The 19,955-nt window shown below is 45.6% G+C and overlaps 1 protein-coding gene across 1 annotated transcript in view; it reads right to left on the reverse strand.

Moving 5' to 3' along the window:
• Positions 1-2,809: 2,809 nt before the first annotated feature.
• cntn2 (contactin 2) overlaps positions 2,810-19,955 on the reverse strand; it is a 35,413-nt gene continuing 18,267 nt past the window's right edge. The window contains exons 3-23 of the mRNA XM_083667961.1: positions 18,447-18,588; positions 18,180-18,355; positions 17,860-17,955; positions 17,420-17,632; positions 16,949-17,051; positions 16,481-16,662; positions 12,649-12,785; positions 12,312-12,441; positions 11,722-11,872; positions 10,735-10,862; positions 10,187-10,362; positions 9,537-9,657; positions 9,077-9,235; positions 8,226-8,375; positions 8,034-8,104; positions 7,553-7,787; positions 6,624-6,739; positions 5,813-5,999; positions 5,253-5,365; positions 4,289-4,457; positions 2,810-3,089 (exon numbers count right to left, since the gene is read on the reverse strand). Of these exons, the coding sequence (XP_083524087.1) occupies positions 2,980-3,089; positions 4,289-4,457; positions 5,253-5,365; positions 5,813-5,999; positions 6,624-6,739; positions 7,553-7,787; positions 8,034-8,104; positions 8,226-8,375; positions 9,077-9,235; positions 9,537-9,657; positions 10,187-10,362; positions 10,735-10,862; positions 11,722-11,872; positions 12,312-12,441; positions 12,649-12,785; positions 16,481-16,662; positions 16,949-17,051; positions 17,420-17,632; positions 17,860-17,955; positions 18,180-18,355; positions 18,447-18,588 (3,065 nt within the window). The 3' untranslated portion in view covers positions 2,810-2,979. The remainder of the gene's footprint in view (positions 3,090-4,288; positions 4,458-5,252; positions 5,366-5,812; positions 6,000-6,623; positions 6,740-7,552; positions 7,788-8,033; positions 8,105-8,225; positions 8,376-9,076; positions 9,236-9,536; positions 9,658-10,186; positions 10,363-10,734; positions 10,863-11,721; positions 11,873-12,311; positions 12,442-12,648; positions 12,786-16,480; positions 16,663-16,948; positions 17,052-17,419; positions 17,633-17,859; positions 17,956-18,179; positions 18,356-18,446; positions 18,589-19,955) is intronic.

Raw genomic sequence — 19,955 nt, forward strand, 5'->3', positions numbered from 1 at the left:
CCTACAGTGTATCAGTGTGCAGTGAAGTGAAACATGACTATTGACCAACAGTATTTCTCTGACTATAGAGTGTGCTGACATACAGTATTTCTCTGACTATAGAGTGTGCTGACATACAGTATTTTGTTCAATACATCTACCTGGCAAAGAAAGTGAGATCCAGTGTATATCTTTGTTTACCATAGTAACTACTACCTTGTGCTTACATGGGGACGAGCTGTTGTCTTTAATGACTCCCAATCAGATTATCTTGAACGTTATACAGCTAGATATGCATGCAGTGTACCACACAAAGCTGTGCATTTCTGAAGCTTACAGTGTAATTGTCTGACACTACAGTAGCTGCTGAATGAAATATCACTATGTATGACTGACAGGTTGAAAAATAATCTCCCCCTGTTGACTCCCTTGTTTTTACTGCTGTACTAAATAGCCAGAGAGAAGGCTGCACATTCACTGTGATATACGGTACGAAAGCAGTGTGAGCTCTGGTTTTCCCCTAAGGAACTAATTACTGAAAGAAGTTTCGACATTCACATCTTTTTAGCTGCCCTTTTTCTTAAGGTACAGTGATCCATATTATACAAAAACAGTTTATAAAATTCAGATCTAATAGAAAATGACCCTGGAATCCATCAGGTATACAGGGGTTGAGTGGCTTCAAAGAATGAATCAAATGCACATGACTGTGTTTCCATATGAGATGTTGATTTTTTAACTTAGTAGACTCATTAAGATGACATCATCACAAACACTAGGGGCGACTTCCTGTTTACGGCCATCAACAGAAGCAATTGGGAGGGGCCAAAAATGGCAGTGCTGTATAGGCAGATTTGAATAAGATCTTGATTTGTATAAGAAGGAAGGTTCCCCAGTGTTTATGATGTCATCTTGCAGAGTCTACCTTTACAGTAAAACAGAGAGAAAAACTCTCAGATTAGGACCGACGCACTGAATATATCTCTATGTCTTCATACTTGAATCAATTTTGCTGGGTTGCTTTGACTCTAATTCAAAACACCACCAGCCTGATAGAACTGGAGAGGAGATAAGCATTGTTGAAAAACACATGAGTGGCATTACTGAGCACTCCTAAAAAGTACTTCTGGCATTGTAGTACTAATGGATTGTCAACAATATAATTCATTTTCAGGGGGAGTTATATTAATATTTCTGCCTTTTGATGTTTGGTGATTGTAATATCAAAGTCTGCTTAAAAGAGTTTAGAGCATTAAAATCTCTAAAAACTGAAATAAACACTTGACTTTTAATCATGTGTGTTGGTTGTGCAGCCCATCTTTCCCTTTGTAAATGCAGTATAAGAGATTCATAACATACATTTCAGTTGTTCCAGGACTAGAGATAAAGCTGTGCAAGGATAAGCATGAAAACATTGACATTTGACATAATGAATCACCTAGAGTTAACAATTTAAACTTTTATAGTGAGTATAAACAAATAATACAACTGATAAAACAAAGTGGTCTATCATTCAACCACTTACACAAGAAACAATTCTATCCTTCAACAAATAAAACAATAAAAACATGTTTTGGCTTTTCCTGATGTCATTCCTACACTCCTGAGATGTTTGGAAATCATTAGAATTCTACTTCTATTTATGTTTGAAATCTAAGATCTTGATATCTTGATAGATCGTCCACAAGCAATAGAGCTGTTTGACGTCTAGAAAGGTTCTTCGGCAGAGAACAACCTCAATCAGTACATCTCTAGTTAGCCACCTATCTTCAGGCAAAGCCAACTCTGTGCAGACCAGGGTCCAAATACCCAGACACCTTACATGTAAAGAAAAAGGCAAGAGACTATTCAACAGGTCTTTGTTCCTATTCTTGGTATTCTCTTCCTTGAATATATGCACTGTGTTGTAACTGCTGAACTGGCCGACTATTTCCTAATCAATACCACATGTGTTTTATTATTTATTATTAACCAGCAGGCGTGGGATGTTCTTAGATAACTTATTGTTCCTGTGAACTCTACTCACACTGTGTTTAGAACAAACGATCAAATCAATTCTGAACAGTTAATGAGCGACAGGAAGTGTTAAATCAGAAGGGGATAAACACTGACAGAATAATAGTGGCAGTAATAAGAATGAAAATGAGAACACTGTACTCTGAAATAACTTTGGTGATCAACTCATCAGTACCAGTTATTTAACACATTTTGCTTCGCAATAATCGCAGAAACTTACCTTACATAACAAACCCAAACACTGAATGTAAGCATTTTTCTTTTTGTGGCTGAATTTTCATAACAAAGCAGGCACAACAAAGTGTAAACAAATAACTGATAAATACTTTTTCTTTATCAAGTTTAAGTTCTCTCATCTAAAGCATAAATCATAAAAAAGGTAAACATTCATTTGGACCAGTGAAGTTATTTATCATCCTGACGCTGTCATCGCCATAACTACAGCTTAAACAAATAAACAAACAAACATACATACAAACAGGCAGAAACATGTACAAGTTCTTCTGTGTCTGAATTAGCAAACCCGAGATGGAGTCCACTGTATGTACTGGTAAGCCTTGGGTTTGTAGTTGTAGAATAAGGAGAGCCAGGGGACATGTAGATAGAGAAGCATTGGCCACTGCTGTTGATGGTCCCCATAAGGCCTGGTTCTATTGATCCTACCAATACTATTCACAATCAGGTAGTTTGTCTCCCTTGAAACCCCACAGACACAATTAAAAAAATGTCCCTCTTTGATTTTTCTTAAAAATGGTCACTGTCCTTTTAATAGTCCCTAACCCCAACCCCCCCAAACCCCCCAGCCCCCCCTCGTGTCACTTTTCAGTGCCATAACACAACCCCCCCCCCCACACACACACACAACATACATCCCTTCCCACCTGTTAAAAATCCATCCCCTACCCCAAAAACAGGATAAGTGACTCCCACAAATAGGCAAAGCAAGGCCATGAAACATATTCAATGTCCAGCCGTTGGCTGAGATCACAGGTCCAGTAAGCCAATGAGAATGAGGGAGAGTGTGGCGATGAACAAGAGGGGAGCCTGATAGGACTGTGGGGAACCAGCATGGTTCTGGACCATCATTCCAGTTCCTGTTGAGGAGAGAGTGAGAGCGAGATATATATATATATATATATATATATATATATATATATAGAGAGAGAGAGAGAGAGAGAGAGAGAGAGAGAGAGAGAGAGAGAGAGAGAGAGAGAGGTGTTCAGAAAGGGTGTAACAGCAACTACTTCATAATAGTCTGTACTTTTTACAGTATGAGGAACTCTATTGCAACAGCCTTCATTAACGGACAGGGGAGAGGACTGGATAGGAAGGTCTTCAGGGTCACTGGACTAAAGACAGCTGCTGCTGACTCCATTTCTCTCCCTGGCTCCAGAACCATGCTCTTGTTAAGCAGTAATGTGACAGACTGCCCATCATACGAAGCCCTCTAAGGGAGTCCCTATTAACCCAGACTGCCTCTCACTGCAGCCTGCCTGTCACTCAACAATAGAAAAACCTGACTGCCGTTGCCGATGGCGACCTACCAACCGAGGCTAGCAGTAATGAGACCGCCGTGCTAACAGTTAATATCCAATAGGGAAATTATGGGAAGTCAGAAGCTTACATTTCTTAGCACAATTTGACCTCTTCACCACTAATTAAGGCTGAGCCACTGTGTGTGCTAGCCGTAGGTTTGCGACAAAATGTGTCCCTCTTGGTTTCAATTCGCACTTAGAAGCTCTTGTAACCTTCTGCGTGTGACAGCTAGTTAATCCCGTCAGCCAACTGGCCGTTTTAGCTGCTGGGTCTACTTACTGAGTAACACAGGAGGATTTTGTTCATTAGCGCCCCCGTGTTGTGTGTTCTGGAAGCAGCAGGAGTAGTGTAGCCACAGCCAGTGGGGGTAACTTATGTAACACTAAAAATCCAGCAGTAAATGCTTTGTATAGCTGCAGGTGTGTACATGGTGTGTAATCCTGTAATGTGCTCTTTTTCAATGGTATTATTATCCTTGGTGTGAAGGCTTTGTGGGAAGTACTCTGTCTACAGCAAGATAATATACCATATCTTTGACTGAAGGGTGTGTCGGTAGAGTTGTATGTCCCAGCCAATTCACATGAAAAAAAAAGGCTCTAATGAAAACTAACCCCAACCCTAACCTTCAAGAGCCCAAAACAACGTCTCAAACCGTAATCCGGTCTTTATCCTAGAACAAACCTAGAACGGATCCCCAGCTCCCCACTCACCCACCATTTGGGAAAACAGTGAGCATAATCAACCAACTTCCATTCACCTGAATCGCGGGACACAATGGTCTCGTGGGCGGCTCCGTCGCCCCCCTCCCCCCAGGAGCGGATCTCCAGGACCACGTAGCCGTTGTCTTTGGGCAGCGGCAGGCTCACCGACGTCTTCCCCTTGTCCAGGACCTTCAACGCCGTCTGGCCCTCATGCTTATACAGGACCTGACAACAACAGAGGGGTTAAACAGTTGCATGAAAGGGTACTTTAGTTAGTTGAACATACAGGACTTGAGAAAAGAAAGGTTAGAATTGGGGAAACTAAGGTATATAAAATGCAGATTATACAGCGGCATGTTGACGCTTGCTTGGTAAGTGTTTATTCAAATAAAAGTGTCGTTTTTGGGAACTTCAATGAATGTGTCGGGATTCTTTCAGAATTATTGGGTGAGTCTTATTCTGAAAAAATAATGGATGTGTGTGCACTACATCCATTCTACAATGAGATTCTGATCAAATTATGGACTGGAAGTGGTCAACAATAAACATATGGAATCAGATACGAATATTCAAACTGAGGCTCTATTAAGTTTCAATTTATCAATAAAAACTAAACCTTCAAGAACCAAAAAATGATTATATAAAGGAAAATGCTACAGTACAGTATTGCATTATAAAAAAGCAATAAATTATTGTGAATGTTATCTTTTGATGATATGCTTTATATGTGTTTGAGTTCACCGACATGATTAAGGCTGTACTTATCAAATTCTCTTTGATGATTATAGGATCTGTCATTTTATAGCACCTGTTTATTGCTTGCCATATCTCATAATTTACAAAAGGGAAAAAAAAAACATCACATCCAATTATCTCACTTCTTGAACTTGAACATTACTTACGTGGTATTAGTATTCTATCAATTTCTGTGGATACATTCATTAAAACACACGCACGCACGCACAAACGCACGCACGCGATTGCACATTTCCCCCACTACCACACACACACACCACTCACTTTATAGCCCAACACTGCTGATTCGTTGTCCAGGGCCTTTACGTGATCCCACCTCACAGTGACCCATGAGCCGTCAGTCTTCCATGACACGTTGCCTGGGGGCCGATTGGGAGCTGGAATAGGAACAAGAGAAGTACAGACACAAATAGTTTGCTGGCAGTCATGTTTCTCAGAGGCACTGTTCCAAGGCATTACCAGCACTGACGAGTAATTGAGGAACTGAAAAATTGATTAAATTGTTTATTAGTGATGTATAAAGATTTGTAACTTCCCAACGGTCATTTGAGGTAATATTTGTGCCATTTGACAGGAGGAGTAGGTTATGGTACCAGCAGATTTACTGTTCAGTAGCTGCAAGGTGAGGACCAGCACTAGTGACATGAGACATGAGTCTCCATCACTCTCTTAAATACCCTTTACAAATCCATTTACACCCCTAATAAGACACCCCCCCCCAACTCATCCAGTGTGTGTCTCTCTCTCTCTCTCTCTGCATGTGTGTGTGTGTGTGTGTGTGTGTGTGTGTGTGTGTGTGTGTGTGTGGTAGATGTCACCCATACGTGGTTTCCTGGTTGTGACGGTGGTCCGGGGTGAGGCTGGTCCAGTGCCGGCACTGTTGTAGGCCAGTACAGTAATGTGGTAGCGGGTGCTGGGTCTTAGCCCCGTCACCCGTGCTGTTGTCTCCAGTCCCGCTGTACGCACGCGGTCTGCCGCCGCCTCCCGCTCATGCTGACGCCAGTATCGGATCTGCAAACACACACACACACACACACACACACACACACACACACACACACACACACTAGTGAAAGAGAACTAATTTACCCAATTAAAGGGCCTGGCAGTCCCATTAACTACAAGTGTTCATGAGCATTAGAGCTTCACTAGTATACATGCAAAAGTATTGATTTTCTTTGATTTCCACTTGGCCTCTAATTGAACTCAGATCTAAATATTATGGAGCCCAGGCAACGATATCTCCCGGGCAACGATAACCATCAGCATCAATCTCCCTCGATGACAGACAGAACATGCTGATCCCAAACCAGCACAGAGCTTATAAATTAATAAAAGATGTATGTATTCAGAAACACTGCCGGGGCATAAAAGATGAAGGCTAATGAGGTTGACATGAGGACAGCCGCACGGTAGCCTTCGGACACTGATAGCACCAGAAGTAATTGGTGCTGACTGGCACCAACTGGTTTGAATGAGTCATGTCCAAAGTTTGTTTGTTCTCTTTGGTTTCGTCCAGACGCAACAATAACGCAACTAGACGTAACATGATTTCTCAAGAAGGGAAGTGATATTGAGGAGGATGGGGGTGGGGTATATTGGGGTATATTTTGGGGTATTTGTGATGGTGCTGACCTCGTAGCCTCTGAGGATGCCGTTGGTGCTGAGCTGTTGGACGGGCTCCCAGGACACCTGGATCTCGAAGGCCGTCAGCACCGTGGCGTTGATCCTCGGTGGCGACGCCGTGGGCTCTGAAGGGAGGGGCAGGGCACGAGAGTCAGGGGTCAACCGGGGGTGAAAGGGTCATAGCAGAAACACACAAGGTGTTTTAATAATAAACCAATAATGTTCAAATGTCCCCTGCCATGTGAGACCAGATCAATAAGACATTACCCAGTGCACATTTCGGTGAGATCTTTTAGATTTTGGTATGATCGCCCTCCTGTGGTGATTCTAAATAATGCATCACAGACGATTCTACAGGGAGTGAATAATGTTGTTCCCATTTCTATGCAAACTATGTCACACAACAATAGCTTTTTGACTCACAATGAATCCATCTTCATCAATATGACATACACTCACCAGCGCAAATGACTGACATTGGTATCAAACCACTATACTTAATTACTCGTAATTACTCGCTTTGACAGCGACATCAAATTCATACACTGTCAAATGTCACCTGCTATCTCTCTCTAATCACACCCACATTAACTTAGTAATTCCCAACCCCCTCCTCCACCCTCCTTCCCCAATTTCACCCCTGACTTTAATTCTTACATTTAAAAGCTAAAAACAGAAGATGCCTGCAGAGCTCCAGAACGCTGTGGTCCTCTGTGGCTCTATTGGTATGGAGCATGGCGCTACTGTAGCAAAGCTCAAATTCAATTCCTGTTGGGACCATATGCTAAAAAATGATGCACTCACTGTACTGCAAATGGGATAAGGTATATTATTTACAGAACTTATAAGCAACCTCGCTTCTCAACCAAAACCAATCAAAAGCTCCCGCCCCCGCCCCCGCCCCCGCCCCCGCCCCGCCCCTCCACCCTCAGACTCACCCTCCTCAGCAGAGTGCACCAGGGCGGTCTGGCTGAAGGGGCCGTCTCCCTTGCGGTTGTAGGCCTTGATCTTGACCTCAAAGGGGCAGTAGGGGGACAGGCTCTGGTTGGAGTAGACGTAGCGGGACGACTCCACTCCGGGGACGCGCACCACCACCCATGTGGGAGTGTCCCGCTTCCGGAATGCCAGGATGTAGCCGAAGCCGTCTCCGTTCTGGTACTCCCTGGCCATGGGCTGGGGACAAACAGATGAATATGAATGTATTTGTCTGGGATCGCATTTTTGACATTGATACATGAACTACATGAATTTTGCATGAGTATGCATAGACACACAAACATGTTCACAAAAACACACATACACACACACACACACACACACACACACACACACACACATAAAAGAGTCATATGCACGCGCGCACACACGCACGCACACAGACATGCACACACACCACCCAGGCCTGAAACACGCACTCACAGTCCATGTGATGATGAGTTCGTTGCGGTCTCCTCCTCCTCCTCCTAGTCCACTAGGGGCCACTGTGGGAGCTGAGAGAGAGACACACAGCAACCATCACAATGAGTGGCTTACTCACTTTAAATGAGTAGGATGCACCCAATCAGCTATCTAAATGTCTATGCGTTTGACCGATGACCTATGACCTCTGACCTGCTTGCTGGGTGCGGACCGTGTGAGAGGCCATGCTGGGCTCTCCACTACCCAGGATGTTGCTGGCGATGACCTGGAACTCGTAGTCCATCCAGGGCATCAGACCAATCACACGAGCCGCCTCTGCGTTGCCCTCGATGTTAACTGGGTCTGGAGGGAGGGAGAGAGGTGGATAGGGACAATTGATTCTTTCGGTATATCGTCCATCATGAAGGACAATCTTTGTATGTGTCAAAGGGCATATAAACACACACAAACACACACGCATGATGAACACGCACACACACACACAGACACACGCACATGCACACGCACATACACACACACACACACACACACACACACACACACACACACACACACACACACACAAATACACACAGTTCTCTGTGTATCAGGAGTTCAGATTAGGGAGTTAGCCTCGGTATGATTGAGAGATAACTGAGAGATCAGAGGCGAGACAGTCTGTTTGTGTCTCTCACTGCCCCAGTTTTAATAGCTCAAACACACAACACACACACACACACACACACACACACACACACACACACACACACACACACACACACACACACACACACACACACACACACACACACACACACACACACACACACACACACACAGCAGCAGCACTATGAACCCATATGTTTGGTGTGGGAGGCGTCTCTAACCTAATTTACAGTGTGTAACGAGTGGTTTCTCCTCTGCATCTAGAGAATAGCTGTCTGCCCAGACCTCCTGTTCTCTCCTCCTCCTTATGCTCCCCCTCTCCCCCCTCCCCTCGTGTTTTACCACATTCCTCCTCTCCACCATTCCCCTACCCTTCCCTTCCTTCCACCCTCTCTCACCTGTCCTCATCCTCCTCCATCCGGGCGTCAGTGGCGAGCGGCCCATGATGACATACTTCCCGATGGGGCTGTGGTTGTCATAGCCGCGGCTCCACCGAAGCTCCACCGACGTCTCTGCAACGTTCTTCACCACCAAACCACCGGGAGGGCCTGGAGGGCCTGGAAATACAATCGGTCATATCCTCGGTTATCTAGAGTTCTATTTTTTCTTTTCATTTTTTTTTTTACAACAATTTAATTTTGAAAGTGTAAGTTGTATTGTATCGAGCTACTATGTAGTTCAAAAAGTGATATTATTATTATTAATAATAATAACAATAATAATAATAATGATAATAATAATGATAATAATAATAAAAAATAATAACAACAATAATAATAATAATAATAATAATAATAATAATAATAATAATAATGAATCAATCCAATACTTTAGCGAACATTGAAACATGCCTCTTACCTCTGACGACCAGTTTGGCGGAGGCTGAAGAGCTGTCCACCACAGTCTGGGCCGTGCAGCTGTATGTGCCAGCCTGGCCCAGCTGACCATTCACTATCAACAGGTCACCAATGGTCTCCTTCTGAAGGAGTGATGGAGGAGGGGGGGAGAGAGAGAGAGAGAGAAAGAGAGAAGAGTTAGAATTACAAGCCAGGCATTCAGTATTCATGTCATATGACTGCACATACGGTGACTTTAATTTCCGCTGAAAGTCAATTACATCCAAGACTAACTTTGAACATTTATTTTATTAAGACATAACTCCATCGGCATTAACTTGTTGGGGTCGGGATTAGAGGAGCTAATCCTCCCTAAACCCAGCGCCATGGAGAATGACAATGCCACCAAATCAAGTGTTTCATAAGCAAGACATCACCTGGATGATGTGAGGCTCGTTGAACATTAAATGGATGATCTCCTCTGTAGTTTAATCCCCCCCCCCCCCCCCCCCATCCCCCTGCAGTGGTACAACCGACTGTTTGGCTCATAAATCACCCCCTCCACATATTGGTAGAATCCAACCAGAGCCCTACATCTACACTTTTGCACCCAATCTAAATCCTACCCCTATCCATGCAGTGGTATGGTCTACTGTGTGATTAATAACTCACTCCCTCCAGGCGATGGAATGGCCCGGCGGGGTCCTCCAGGTCCAGCAGGGCTCCGTTGAGGGCCCAGGTGAAGGTCAGGTCCATGGTGGGGTCGTGGGACGCGTGGCATTGGAGGGTGACGTTCTCCCCCTGGTTGATGTCAGCGTTGGAGGGGGCCAGGGTGATCTTAGTGGCATCTGGGAGGGGAGGCAGTGGGGGAAGAGGGGAGTGGAGGAAGGGAGGGAGGAGGAAAGGAGAGGAAGGGGTTAACATATAGAAAGAGAATGGATGGGAGAGAATGAAGAGAGGGAGTAGAAGGGAAGAGGGGAGAAGAAGTCGAGGGAGAGGTGAGAAAGGAGAATAGAGGATGAGAGGGGAGGAAAGGAGACTAGGCATGAAGGAGTGGAGAGAAGGTGAGAGATGCATAGAAAGTTGGCTTTTTGGTTTTCCATGTGAGCCGAGAGTGGCAGTCTGGAATAAAAGTAGACAGCGTGTGTGTGTGTGTGTGTGTGTGTGTGTGTGTGTGTGTGTGTGTGTGTGTGTGTGTATGTGTGTGTGTGTGTGTGTACCTCTGACAGACAGATGTCCCGTGCTGTTGGCTTTGCCCAGGTAGTTCTCAGCGAAGCAGGTGTACTTCCCCTCGTCCGCCCGGCTGATGTTGTGGATCCGCAGGATCCCGTCAGGAGTCACTGTAACCCTGGGAGACACAAACGGAAAGAAACCATTCCGAGAATGACTCCATCTGACTAACTCCAAACACTGACAACGACATACTGAAAAATAATGACAGTGGGAAGATTCACACTGCTGTCAATCAATGAGAGATCCAACCGTCAAACAGTTCTACATGATGAGAGATCATGAGGAAATGATCAGGTGAAATATGATATGTGTTCAGACTGTCTCAAAGACAGATGGAGTAGATGTTTTCACCTACTGAGTGGAATACATTCGTTTTTTTTTTTTTTAAATCTCCATTTTACCCTCAGTTCTACCTTTTATGTTTTGCTCCCTTTGGATATGAAGTGTCAAGTAAGTCCGGCCCACACACACACACTCACACCCACCCACACACACCACTCTGTTTTGATTCCGACACCACAAAAACTGATGAAATCAATGTGAAATGTATTCCTTTGATTCATAACTGGAGGTGTTTCGTTTGATGTTTTCTCCCTCCCCTAACAAGCATTATGGATATTTGTGTTCTATGAGTTCAGTGTTATGATGACTGACAGCGTCACCAGAGCTCATTTCTATCAATTTGCTGTTTGAGAGGAGGGTGAAGGGTTGGGCTGCATCTAAAGCCAGCTCATTGTTAGGGATAAAGGCTGAGGTTGGAGCTTGGGATTGGGTTAGTTTGGTGGTGGAGTTGAAGTGAAAGATCAGAGGGAGAGCTGGATTAGTCTTAGGGATCAGGGGAGGCTGGTGGAGGTAGAAATTGGACACACCTGTTTGATACCATTCCTCATTCCAGAGAGAGAGAGAGAGAGGATGAGAGAGGATGAGAGAATGACACAGGGACACAGACAGAGGGTCAAACAAGCTGTATCTACCTGCTGCTGTTGGTGAGGAGCTCCGTGCCGCGGCTCCAGAAGAGGGTGGGTTTGGGGGCGGCACGCGGCCGACATTCCATTATCACCTGCCCCCCTCGGGCTGCTGGGACCAGTCTCCTCACTGGGTTCAACCTGAAGTCTGGGGCGTGGACTGGAGCACCACACACAGGGGGGAGACAGGGGGAGACAGGGGAAAAGAGGGGGAGACAAGATAGGGTATGGGGGGATGGATAACATAGGGAGTGTGTGTGTGTGTGTGTGTGCGTGTGCGTGTGCGTGTGTGTGTGTGTGTACGTGTGTGTGTGTGTGTGTGTGTGTGCGTGCGTGCGTGCGTGCGTGTGTGTGACAGGGGGAGAAGGGAGAAGGAAGAGAGTGAAAAAGAGTGAGAGCAAGGACCAACAGGAACAGAACTAGGAAGCTACAATATTCCACGGACAGAGGAAAGAGGATTGACTCCAAATCGATGCATTTTGCAAATATCGTCGGTATAACTATAAACAATAAAGGAGAGCGCTAAGCCTAAAATGTCTGTTTCATAATTAATGCGTCTCCTCTCCTTCCAGTTTAACCTCTGACCCCTGGCCTCTCACCTACGACCCTGAGCTCGGAGTTGGAGTAGACGGTGCCGTGTTTGTTCTCGGCCACACACTGATACATCCCAGAGTCGTCCAGGGCCAGGTTGCTGATCTTCAGACGCCCTCCGTTGACTACTGCTCTGTCCTGGGGTGTCAGAGAAATAGAGGGATGACCGCCTGAGGGATGATGGGTAGTGGAGTGTGTGTGTGTGTGTGTGTGTGTGTGTGTGTGTGTGTGTGTGTGTGTGTGTGTGTGTGTGTGTGTGTGTGTGTGTGCATGTGTGTGTGTGTGTGTGTATGTGTGTGTGCGGGTGTGTGTGTGCGTGTGCGTGTGTGTGTGTGTGTGTTGCACCTGTGTGTTGAGGGGCTGTCCGTTGCGTAGCCAGCGGATGGAGGGTCGAGGTTTGCCTGCGGCCACGCAGCTCCAGTGCAGCTCTGAGCTGATCTCCACCTCTGAGTCACTCAGCACCTCAAGCCAATCTGGCTGGGCTGGAGGGGAAGGACAAGTACAGGGAAGACAATCAGTTCAGTTACAGATCAATCCAATATGTGTGTGGGGTGATACTCTGCTGTGGGATGAATCGCTTGTGTTTGTTTCTCTGTGTGTGCATGTGTGTGTGTTTGCGTGTGTGTGTTTGCGTGTGTGTGTGTGTGTGTGTGTGTGAATTGTGCATGTTTTTATATTCTTATCTGTATATTGAATGTATACGTTCGCGATGTGTAATGAATGCACTGTCCAGAAAGGCAATATTCTATGATTTTACATGATGCCCAGTTTCTTTAGTCTACTACCATTAAAATGCTGAAAATGTTAATGATGATGTCACAATCAAACAAAACTTAGGTAGAATCTTCGAATTTAGAATGTTTGGTAAATAAGTATCCATGTTGATTTGGAATTGTTTGTATACATTCCATTTCATTGCCGTGGCAATTCTGAGTGAAATAAAACAATTACATTTGACTATGATGATATCACAATGAAATATGGCAACTTCAGCGGAATGTTTAAATCTAGAATGTTTGGTTGCTAGGCGCCAATGTTGATTTAGAATTCAGTTTTGGTGGTAACAACCTCAAAACTAGACACACGATTAATTTCTGCGTGCAAAGATTCCAGTTTTTTTCCCAAAATGAGCTTCAATTTCCAGCGAATTGACCCCTCTGACCCAAGACTGCCACAAGGCAACAATAGACAACTTAGACCACCATCAAATTCCATCAACAATGGTGAGTTTCAAACTTTACAGCATTTATTTCTACAGTAAGGCAATTACCAAGGCTTATTTTCAACGACTTCTCAATAGTCAAAATGAGTTTAAGTGCTTATAGAACTGCTCGTTAAGTTCTACAACCATGTATACTGTATGTGTCTTTCAGGTCAGCCACAGCCTCCCATTCCACACTTCTTGTTAGGCCCTCTGATCGCGATCCCAGTGAACCTTCAAGGGCAGACCCTGAGATATGTGGGCAATTTCAACCTGCAGATAGTGCAGCCCCCTAGACCACTGGTGGTAGAGGAGGAAGAAGAGGAGGTCTTACCTCCACCACTGGTGGTACAGGTGGAAGAAGAGGTCTTACCTCCACCATTGGTGGTAGAGGAGGAAGAAGAGGAGGTCTTACCTCCACCACTGGTGGTACAGGAGGAAGAAGAGGTCTTACCTCCACCACTGGTGGTACAGGAGGAAGAAGAGGAGGTCTTACCTCCACCACTGGTGGTAGAGGAGGAAGAAGAGGAGGTCTTACCTCCACCACTGGTGGTACAGGAGGAAGAAGAGGAGGTCTCTCCTCCACCAAGCCCACTCTCTGTGGCATCGGATGATTCATCAGATGACTCAGATCTTTCTACAGTAAGTACCTCTCTTTTTATCTCACAGCAGAATCTTTAGACTGAATATTACAATATCCTACCTATTGGCTTATTTCACAACATGTTCATTTTCTTTTCTTTTATTGTCATTCATATTTGTTATAATATGTTCATCTTCTACAGTCTTCCTCTTCTCGACCTTCCTCGCCAGAGGAAGCGCCGGTCAAGCTCCGTGGAGGGGATGCACTGAGCCATTTCCGTGTGCACTGTGCTGTAGGGGAGGAAGCTATGCTGTTACCCCAGCCTTGGTTCACTGCTCCAGTGAGTACCTATCTCTCTACCAGACTCTCAATACTGTTAACTAATAGTGAAATAGAAAGAAGACGGAGGATCTGCAAGTGGGTTGATAAGATTTACCCTAGTAAGACTTCTCCAAAACTTATTCTGACCACTTTTTCTCCAGCCTCCTCCTCCTCCTCCATCATCCTCTGATTCAGAAGAGGAAGACAGGCGGACACCTGATGCACAGCCCACCACGTCCACAGTAAGTGCCTCTCTTTTTTTATCTCCGAGCAAGATCTTTAGACTATACGGTCTATACTATACTATAAAGTCACTGTACATCTTACTTATTTGTTTATTCTATCATTTGTTCATTTTCTACAGCCTCCCTCTTCTCGATCTTGCTTGCCAGAGCAGGCGGCCTCCCCTCGCTATGCTGGTGCACCCAACATGCCCGCTGCCCCAGTGCTGCTCCCTGGGCCAATCAGATTGGAGGACCTCAGCAACGTGGAGACATTCAACCAGACTCAACCTCCCACCATGGTGGGGTACCCCCCAACTGCACCACGCCCACCCCAGGTGCTCCCTGCTGCAGAGAGGAGAGTATGGTGGACCCCCCAGGCTCAGTTCACTGCTCCAGTGAGTGCCTCTCTATCTACCAAACTGTCATCACAGTTAAAAAACACTTTCAATGAATTGTTAATTTGTGTTAAATTGTGCACCATTTGAGAAATTATTGCCAGAAACAAGTCAAATTATCTGCATTTGGGATGAGTGAATTTAACATGGTAAAAGTTCTCCAAAACATATCCTGACTTCATTTTCTCCAGCCTTCCTCTTCTCGATCTTGCTTGCCAGAGCAGACGGCCCCCTCTCGCAATGCTGGTGCACCCAACATGCCCGCTGCCCCAGTGCTGCCCCCTGGGACATTTAGAGTGGATGACATGAGATACGTGGGAACATTCACCCCCCCCCCTGCACCAAGCCTACCCCAGGTGCTCCCTGCTATAGTGAGTACCTCTCTAACCTCTCATCACAGTTAAAACAGTTTAAAGAAATCATGAAATTGTGCACCATTTGAGAAATCTTGGCCAGAAACAAGTCAGATTATCTCACATATCCTGACCTAATTTTTTCTACAGCCTGCCATGCCTTGGATTCAGACTACTTTGCAGCCTGACATGCTCAGTCTCCAACAGTTGGACGCGATGGAGCAGTGCCAGCAGAACTTGTTCAACCAGCTCATCTCTGTCGAACAGCACCACCTCTCACAGCTACAGTCCAACAGCTCCCTGTCTATGAAGGAGAGGGCGAGGCGGTCCTGCTTCCACTCAGAACGGGAGGACTATGCTAAATGGGTCCGCTCCAGAGAGCGTGACGTCTATGAGCGGAGAATGAAAAAGCTGAAGAGAAAGGCCCGGAGAGAGAGAAGAGAGCAAGAGATAAACAGGCAGCGTGAAGAGGTGGTGGAGCCTCCACAAAAGAGGCAGCGTGAAGAGGTGGTGAAGCCTCCACAAAAGAGGCAGCGTGAAGAGGTGGTGGAGCCTCCACAAAAGAGGCAGCGTGAAGAGGTGGTGGAGCCTCCACAAAAGAGGCAGCGTGAAGAGGTGGTGGAGCCTCCGCAAAAGAGGCAGCGTGAAGAGGTGGTGGAGCCTCCGCAAAAGAGGCAGCGTGAAGAGGTGGTGGAGCCTCCACAAAAGAGGCAGCGTGTGAGCTCCGACTCAGAGGGGGAGATGGATGAACTGGAGGCCATTCCGGGGACCTCCAGGTCTTACTGATTGAATGGACTGTGCCTATGTGTTTACTCAATACTTAATTATTTTGTTTAAGTAGTAGTAGTAATACAAAAGTATTAACAGGATATGATAAAAGTAATAATATAAGATAAGCATATTAATAAAGAACAATTAAATAAATAAAAATTGTGATTAGTCTTTTTTTTTGTAGATTTCTCTATGGGAAACTATCCTTTTAATTTGGTTTGTGTGTGTGTGTGTGTGTGTGTGTGTGTGTGTGTGTGTGTGTGTGTGTGCCATACCCTTGCTTGGTGATGGATCTCTGACGTGTGTGTGTGTGTGTGTATCTTCCCTACCTTGCACATTGATGCGTCCCTGGTGTGTGTCGCGGCCCTCTGAGTTGTAGGCCTCACACTCATACACTCCCTCGTCATCGAAGCTCAGATCAGGCAGGGTGAGGATGGGACCCTCGGCACTCGCTCCAGCCTTAGACGGCAACAAGCCATCCACCTTTCTCCAGCGAAGCTTTGGAACAGGACTGGGAGAGATGGAGATGGGGGAGGGAAGGAAGGGGAGGAGAGAGAGAGAGACAGAGAAAAGGGGGGGTGGAAGGGGGGGGGGTGGAGGGAGAGAGATGAACAGGAAGTGAAACAGAGAAAGAGAGATTGTTACTAAGGCAGACATGAGGCGAGATGAAATCGAAACAAAAATAGGAAGAGCTTGGTTTGTGTATTATGTGTGTCAGAAGAGGCAGGTGGAAGCAGAAATCGGAGGGTGGGCTCATTGTAATGCAGAAAATGGAATGAGGAATGGTATCAACTCACTTTCCATAGGCGAAGCACTCCAGCTGGGTGGTATGTCCTGCTAGTGCGTAGGTCTCTGTCAGGAAGCGCACTTTGATGCTCGGAGCAGACTTCCTAGGGTTCGCTGTGGCGAGAGAAATGGAATGTTACCTCAGAAAATGTGAAAGCAGCATGCAAGCAAATTGTTGTCTTTTTTTTTTCAAAGCAAATTGTTGTCATTGTCATTTAAACGCTTTCTTCATCCAAGAGCAGCATACTCTATTGTCCACTGTTTGTTGCTTTCTTCAAATATTTTCAACTTTGTCAATAATTTAAAAAGTATTGTGGAAGTCACAAATAGCTTATCTTCCTATCTCACACACAAACATATTCGCATGCACACAGACACAGACACACGCACGCACGCACGCACACACACACACACACACACACACACACACACACACACACACACACCCACACACACCGACACCCACACACACACACACACACCGTCAGGCTGCACTGTGAGCTGGTTGGCCTTGCTGAAGATACTCGTGATGCTGGTGTCCATGTTGATGGTGGTGAAACAGAAGTAGTTCCCTGTGTCGTTAGGCTCTGCCTTCGCCACGTACAGGTTCCCCGTTACCTGGGAGACGAACCACCTTCCCCCGTCCGGCTCCACGAAGCTGGGAAACTCGTTCAGGAACCAGCGGTAGGACAGTGCTAATGAACGGGAGAGGAAAAAGAGGAAAAGAGGGGACAGTTGCATAGCATTGAGCTATGTGTGAGCTATTGAGTGATGTGTCAGGATACATTCAACATGTTGGCACAATAGAATGTACCATTGTTGCATGTAGACTCCTGAAAAGCATCAATTTAGCTCATATTCCAAACGTTAATTCCAAGTTAGCCTCTTGCATGTAAACCAGGGGTGGGGGGTGGGGGTATACCTGGGTAATGGGCAGGGGGCTGACAGGCCAGGAAGGTACCTGCCCCCTCGTACGCCGTTTGGGGACTCCTGCTCTCTGGGGGGAAGTCATGGAGGTCTGGAGAAAGAGAAGAGAGGAAAGGAAGGATGGAAAAGGAAAACAAGGAGAGAAGGGAAGGTAAACAGATGTCATCATAGGATACAGAATGAACAGCGTTGGCCAAGGACAGGAAGTAGTGGACAGATCCACTACTACTCCTACTACTACCACTACAACCCAATAGAAGGAACTGAGATCCACTCAAAGTAAAGGTTGAATGAAGCCAAGCGATGCCCACTCACAGCCGAATTTGAGGTTGGCAGCTCGGCTGACGATGGTGCCACAGCGATTGGTGGCCAGGCACTGGTAGGACCCCATGTCGTGGGCGTACTGGGGTCCGCTGATCACCAGGTTACCGGCTACCAGCGTGTACCGAGGGTCAGACTCTACTGGCACCTCTGTACCATTCACACGCCACCTACAGGACAGGGACAAGGGGAGGGATAAAGACAGTCAGAGAAATAGGTGTGTGTGTGTGTGTGTGTGTGTGTGTGTGTGTGTGTTCTTACCTGTATGAAGCTGCAGGACTGGCCCTGGCCTGACAGTTCAGAGTGACCTTTCCTTCACTCAGCCCCTCAGGATAAACCAAACTGTTGGGCTGCTCCTCAAACACTGGCCCACTGTCGTGACCTGATACACACACGTCACCGCCTGTCAACACAAACAGCCAATCAGAACCACCAAACCATTCAAAGTCCCAGCACTTGCCACATCCAACCAATCAGGATCCACCTAAGAAAGGGAACTAGCCAATCGGCACCAACACCAGCACTTGATATAATGAACAAGAATGATGCAATATTTGATGCAAGTAGGGAGTAGTTAGCATTGGGTATTGAGTTGAATTAGCACTGAATCAGGGTTGAATCTCAACTTGGGAATTTGAGACTAGAAAACTGTTGAGTGGTTTAAGTCAAGTGTAGTCAAGTCTTTGAAGTCAAGTGAAGTCAAGTTTTTACATTTTTCTATTCAACATTTATTTATCCAAGGAAAACACACTGAGACCAAGGTCTCTTTTGCGGGTGCACCCTGTCCATATAAATCCAATTACAAAACAAAACATTGAATATACAACACAGTAAAATACAAGATACACACAGCAATGAATCAAAACAAGAGCATGTCTCTGTGAGCTTGTCCCTCACCAAGGACTTAAAACCACTGTGGGACCAAGTGGTTCAACCTCTACCCTGAACATTGTTCCATGTCTGAAGAGCACAGTAGCTAAAAGCAGTTCTTCCTAATTCTGTGGTCACCCGGGGGACATTAAAGAGCAGCAAGCTCTGAGAGTGAAGTAAATTGGGAGCTGTTTTTTGTTATTGCTTATATACAAATACTGTATAATCGAGTGATTAGCCCTTCTCGAACACAGGCTAGAGGTTGTACATTTTACAATGAAATGTTACTTTGTAAGATTCCTCTCAACAGCGCAAATATCAGGATGTAAGAATAAAAATACAATAATAACACAATGTGTGTGTGTGTGTGTGTGTGTGTGTGTGTGTGTGTATCTGTGTGTGTGTGTGTGTGTGTGTGTGTGTGTGTGTGTGTGTGTGTGTGTATGGTTAATGTGTAGAGTCATTGTAAATAGTCTTAGGTGCAGCTCGGGCTGTTCAAAATCTGTGGTAGAAACTGTCTGGGTACCTGTCAGTCTGAGACCGGATGCACCGACACCGTCTGCCAGACAGTAGCAGAGAGAACAGACCGTGAACAGACCGGCAGAGAGAACAAACCTAATTGACTGAGAAATGTTTACAAATTGCTGCAGAAGTATTTGGTTTAAACAAATTTGATGTAATCTAATCTAATCTTATGTTGTCTAATGTTCAGATTTTCTGTTTTCCCCAGTTTTCTATTCTCCTGACAGAAGGCCATAATTACGTTTGTACAGTATATGGCTTAGAGACAGTAACATAAGGTATTTTAGTCAGTGGGAGGTGTGTGTGTGTGTGTGTGTGTGTGTGTGAGAGAGAGAGAGAGAGAGAGAGAGAGAGAGAGAGAGAGAGAGAGAACGAGAG

Source organism: Argentina silus, assembly GCF_951799395.1.
Source record: "Argentina silus genome assembly, chromosome: 4".
Taxonomy (NCBI): domain Eukaryota; kingdom Metazoa; phylum Chordata; class Actinopteri; order Argentiniformes; family Argentinidae; genus Argentina; species Argentina silus.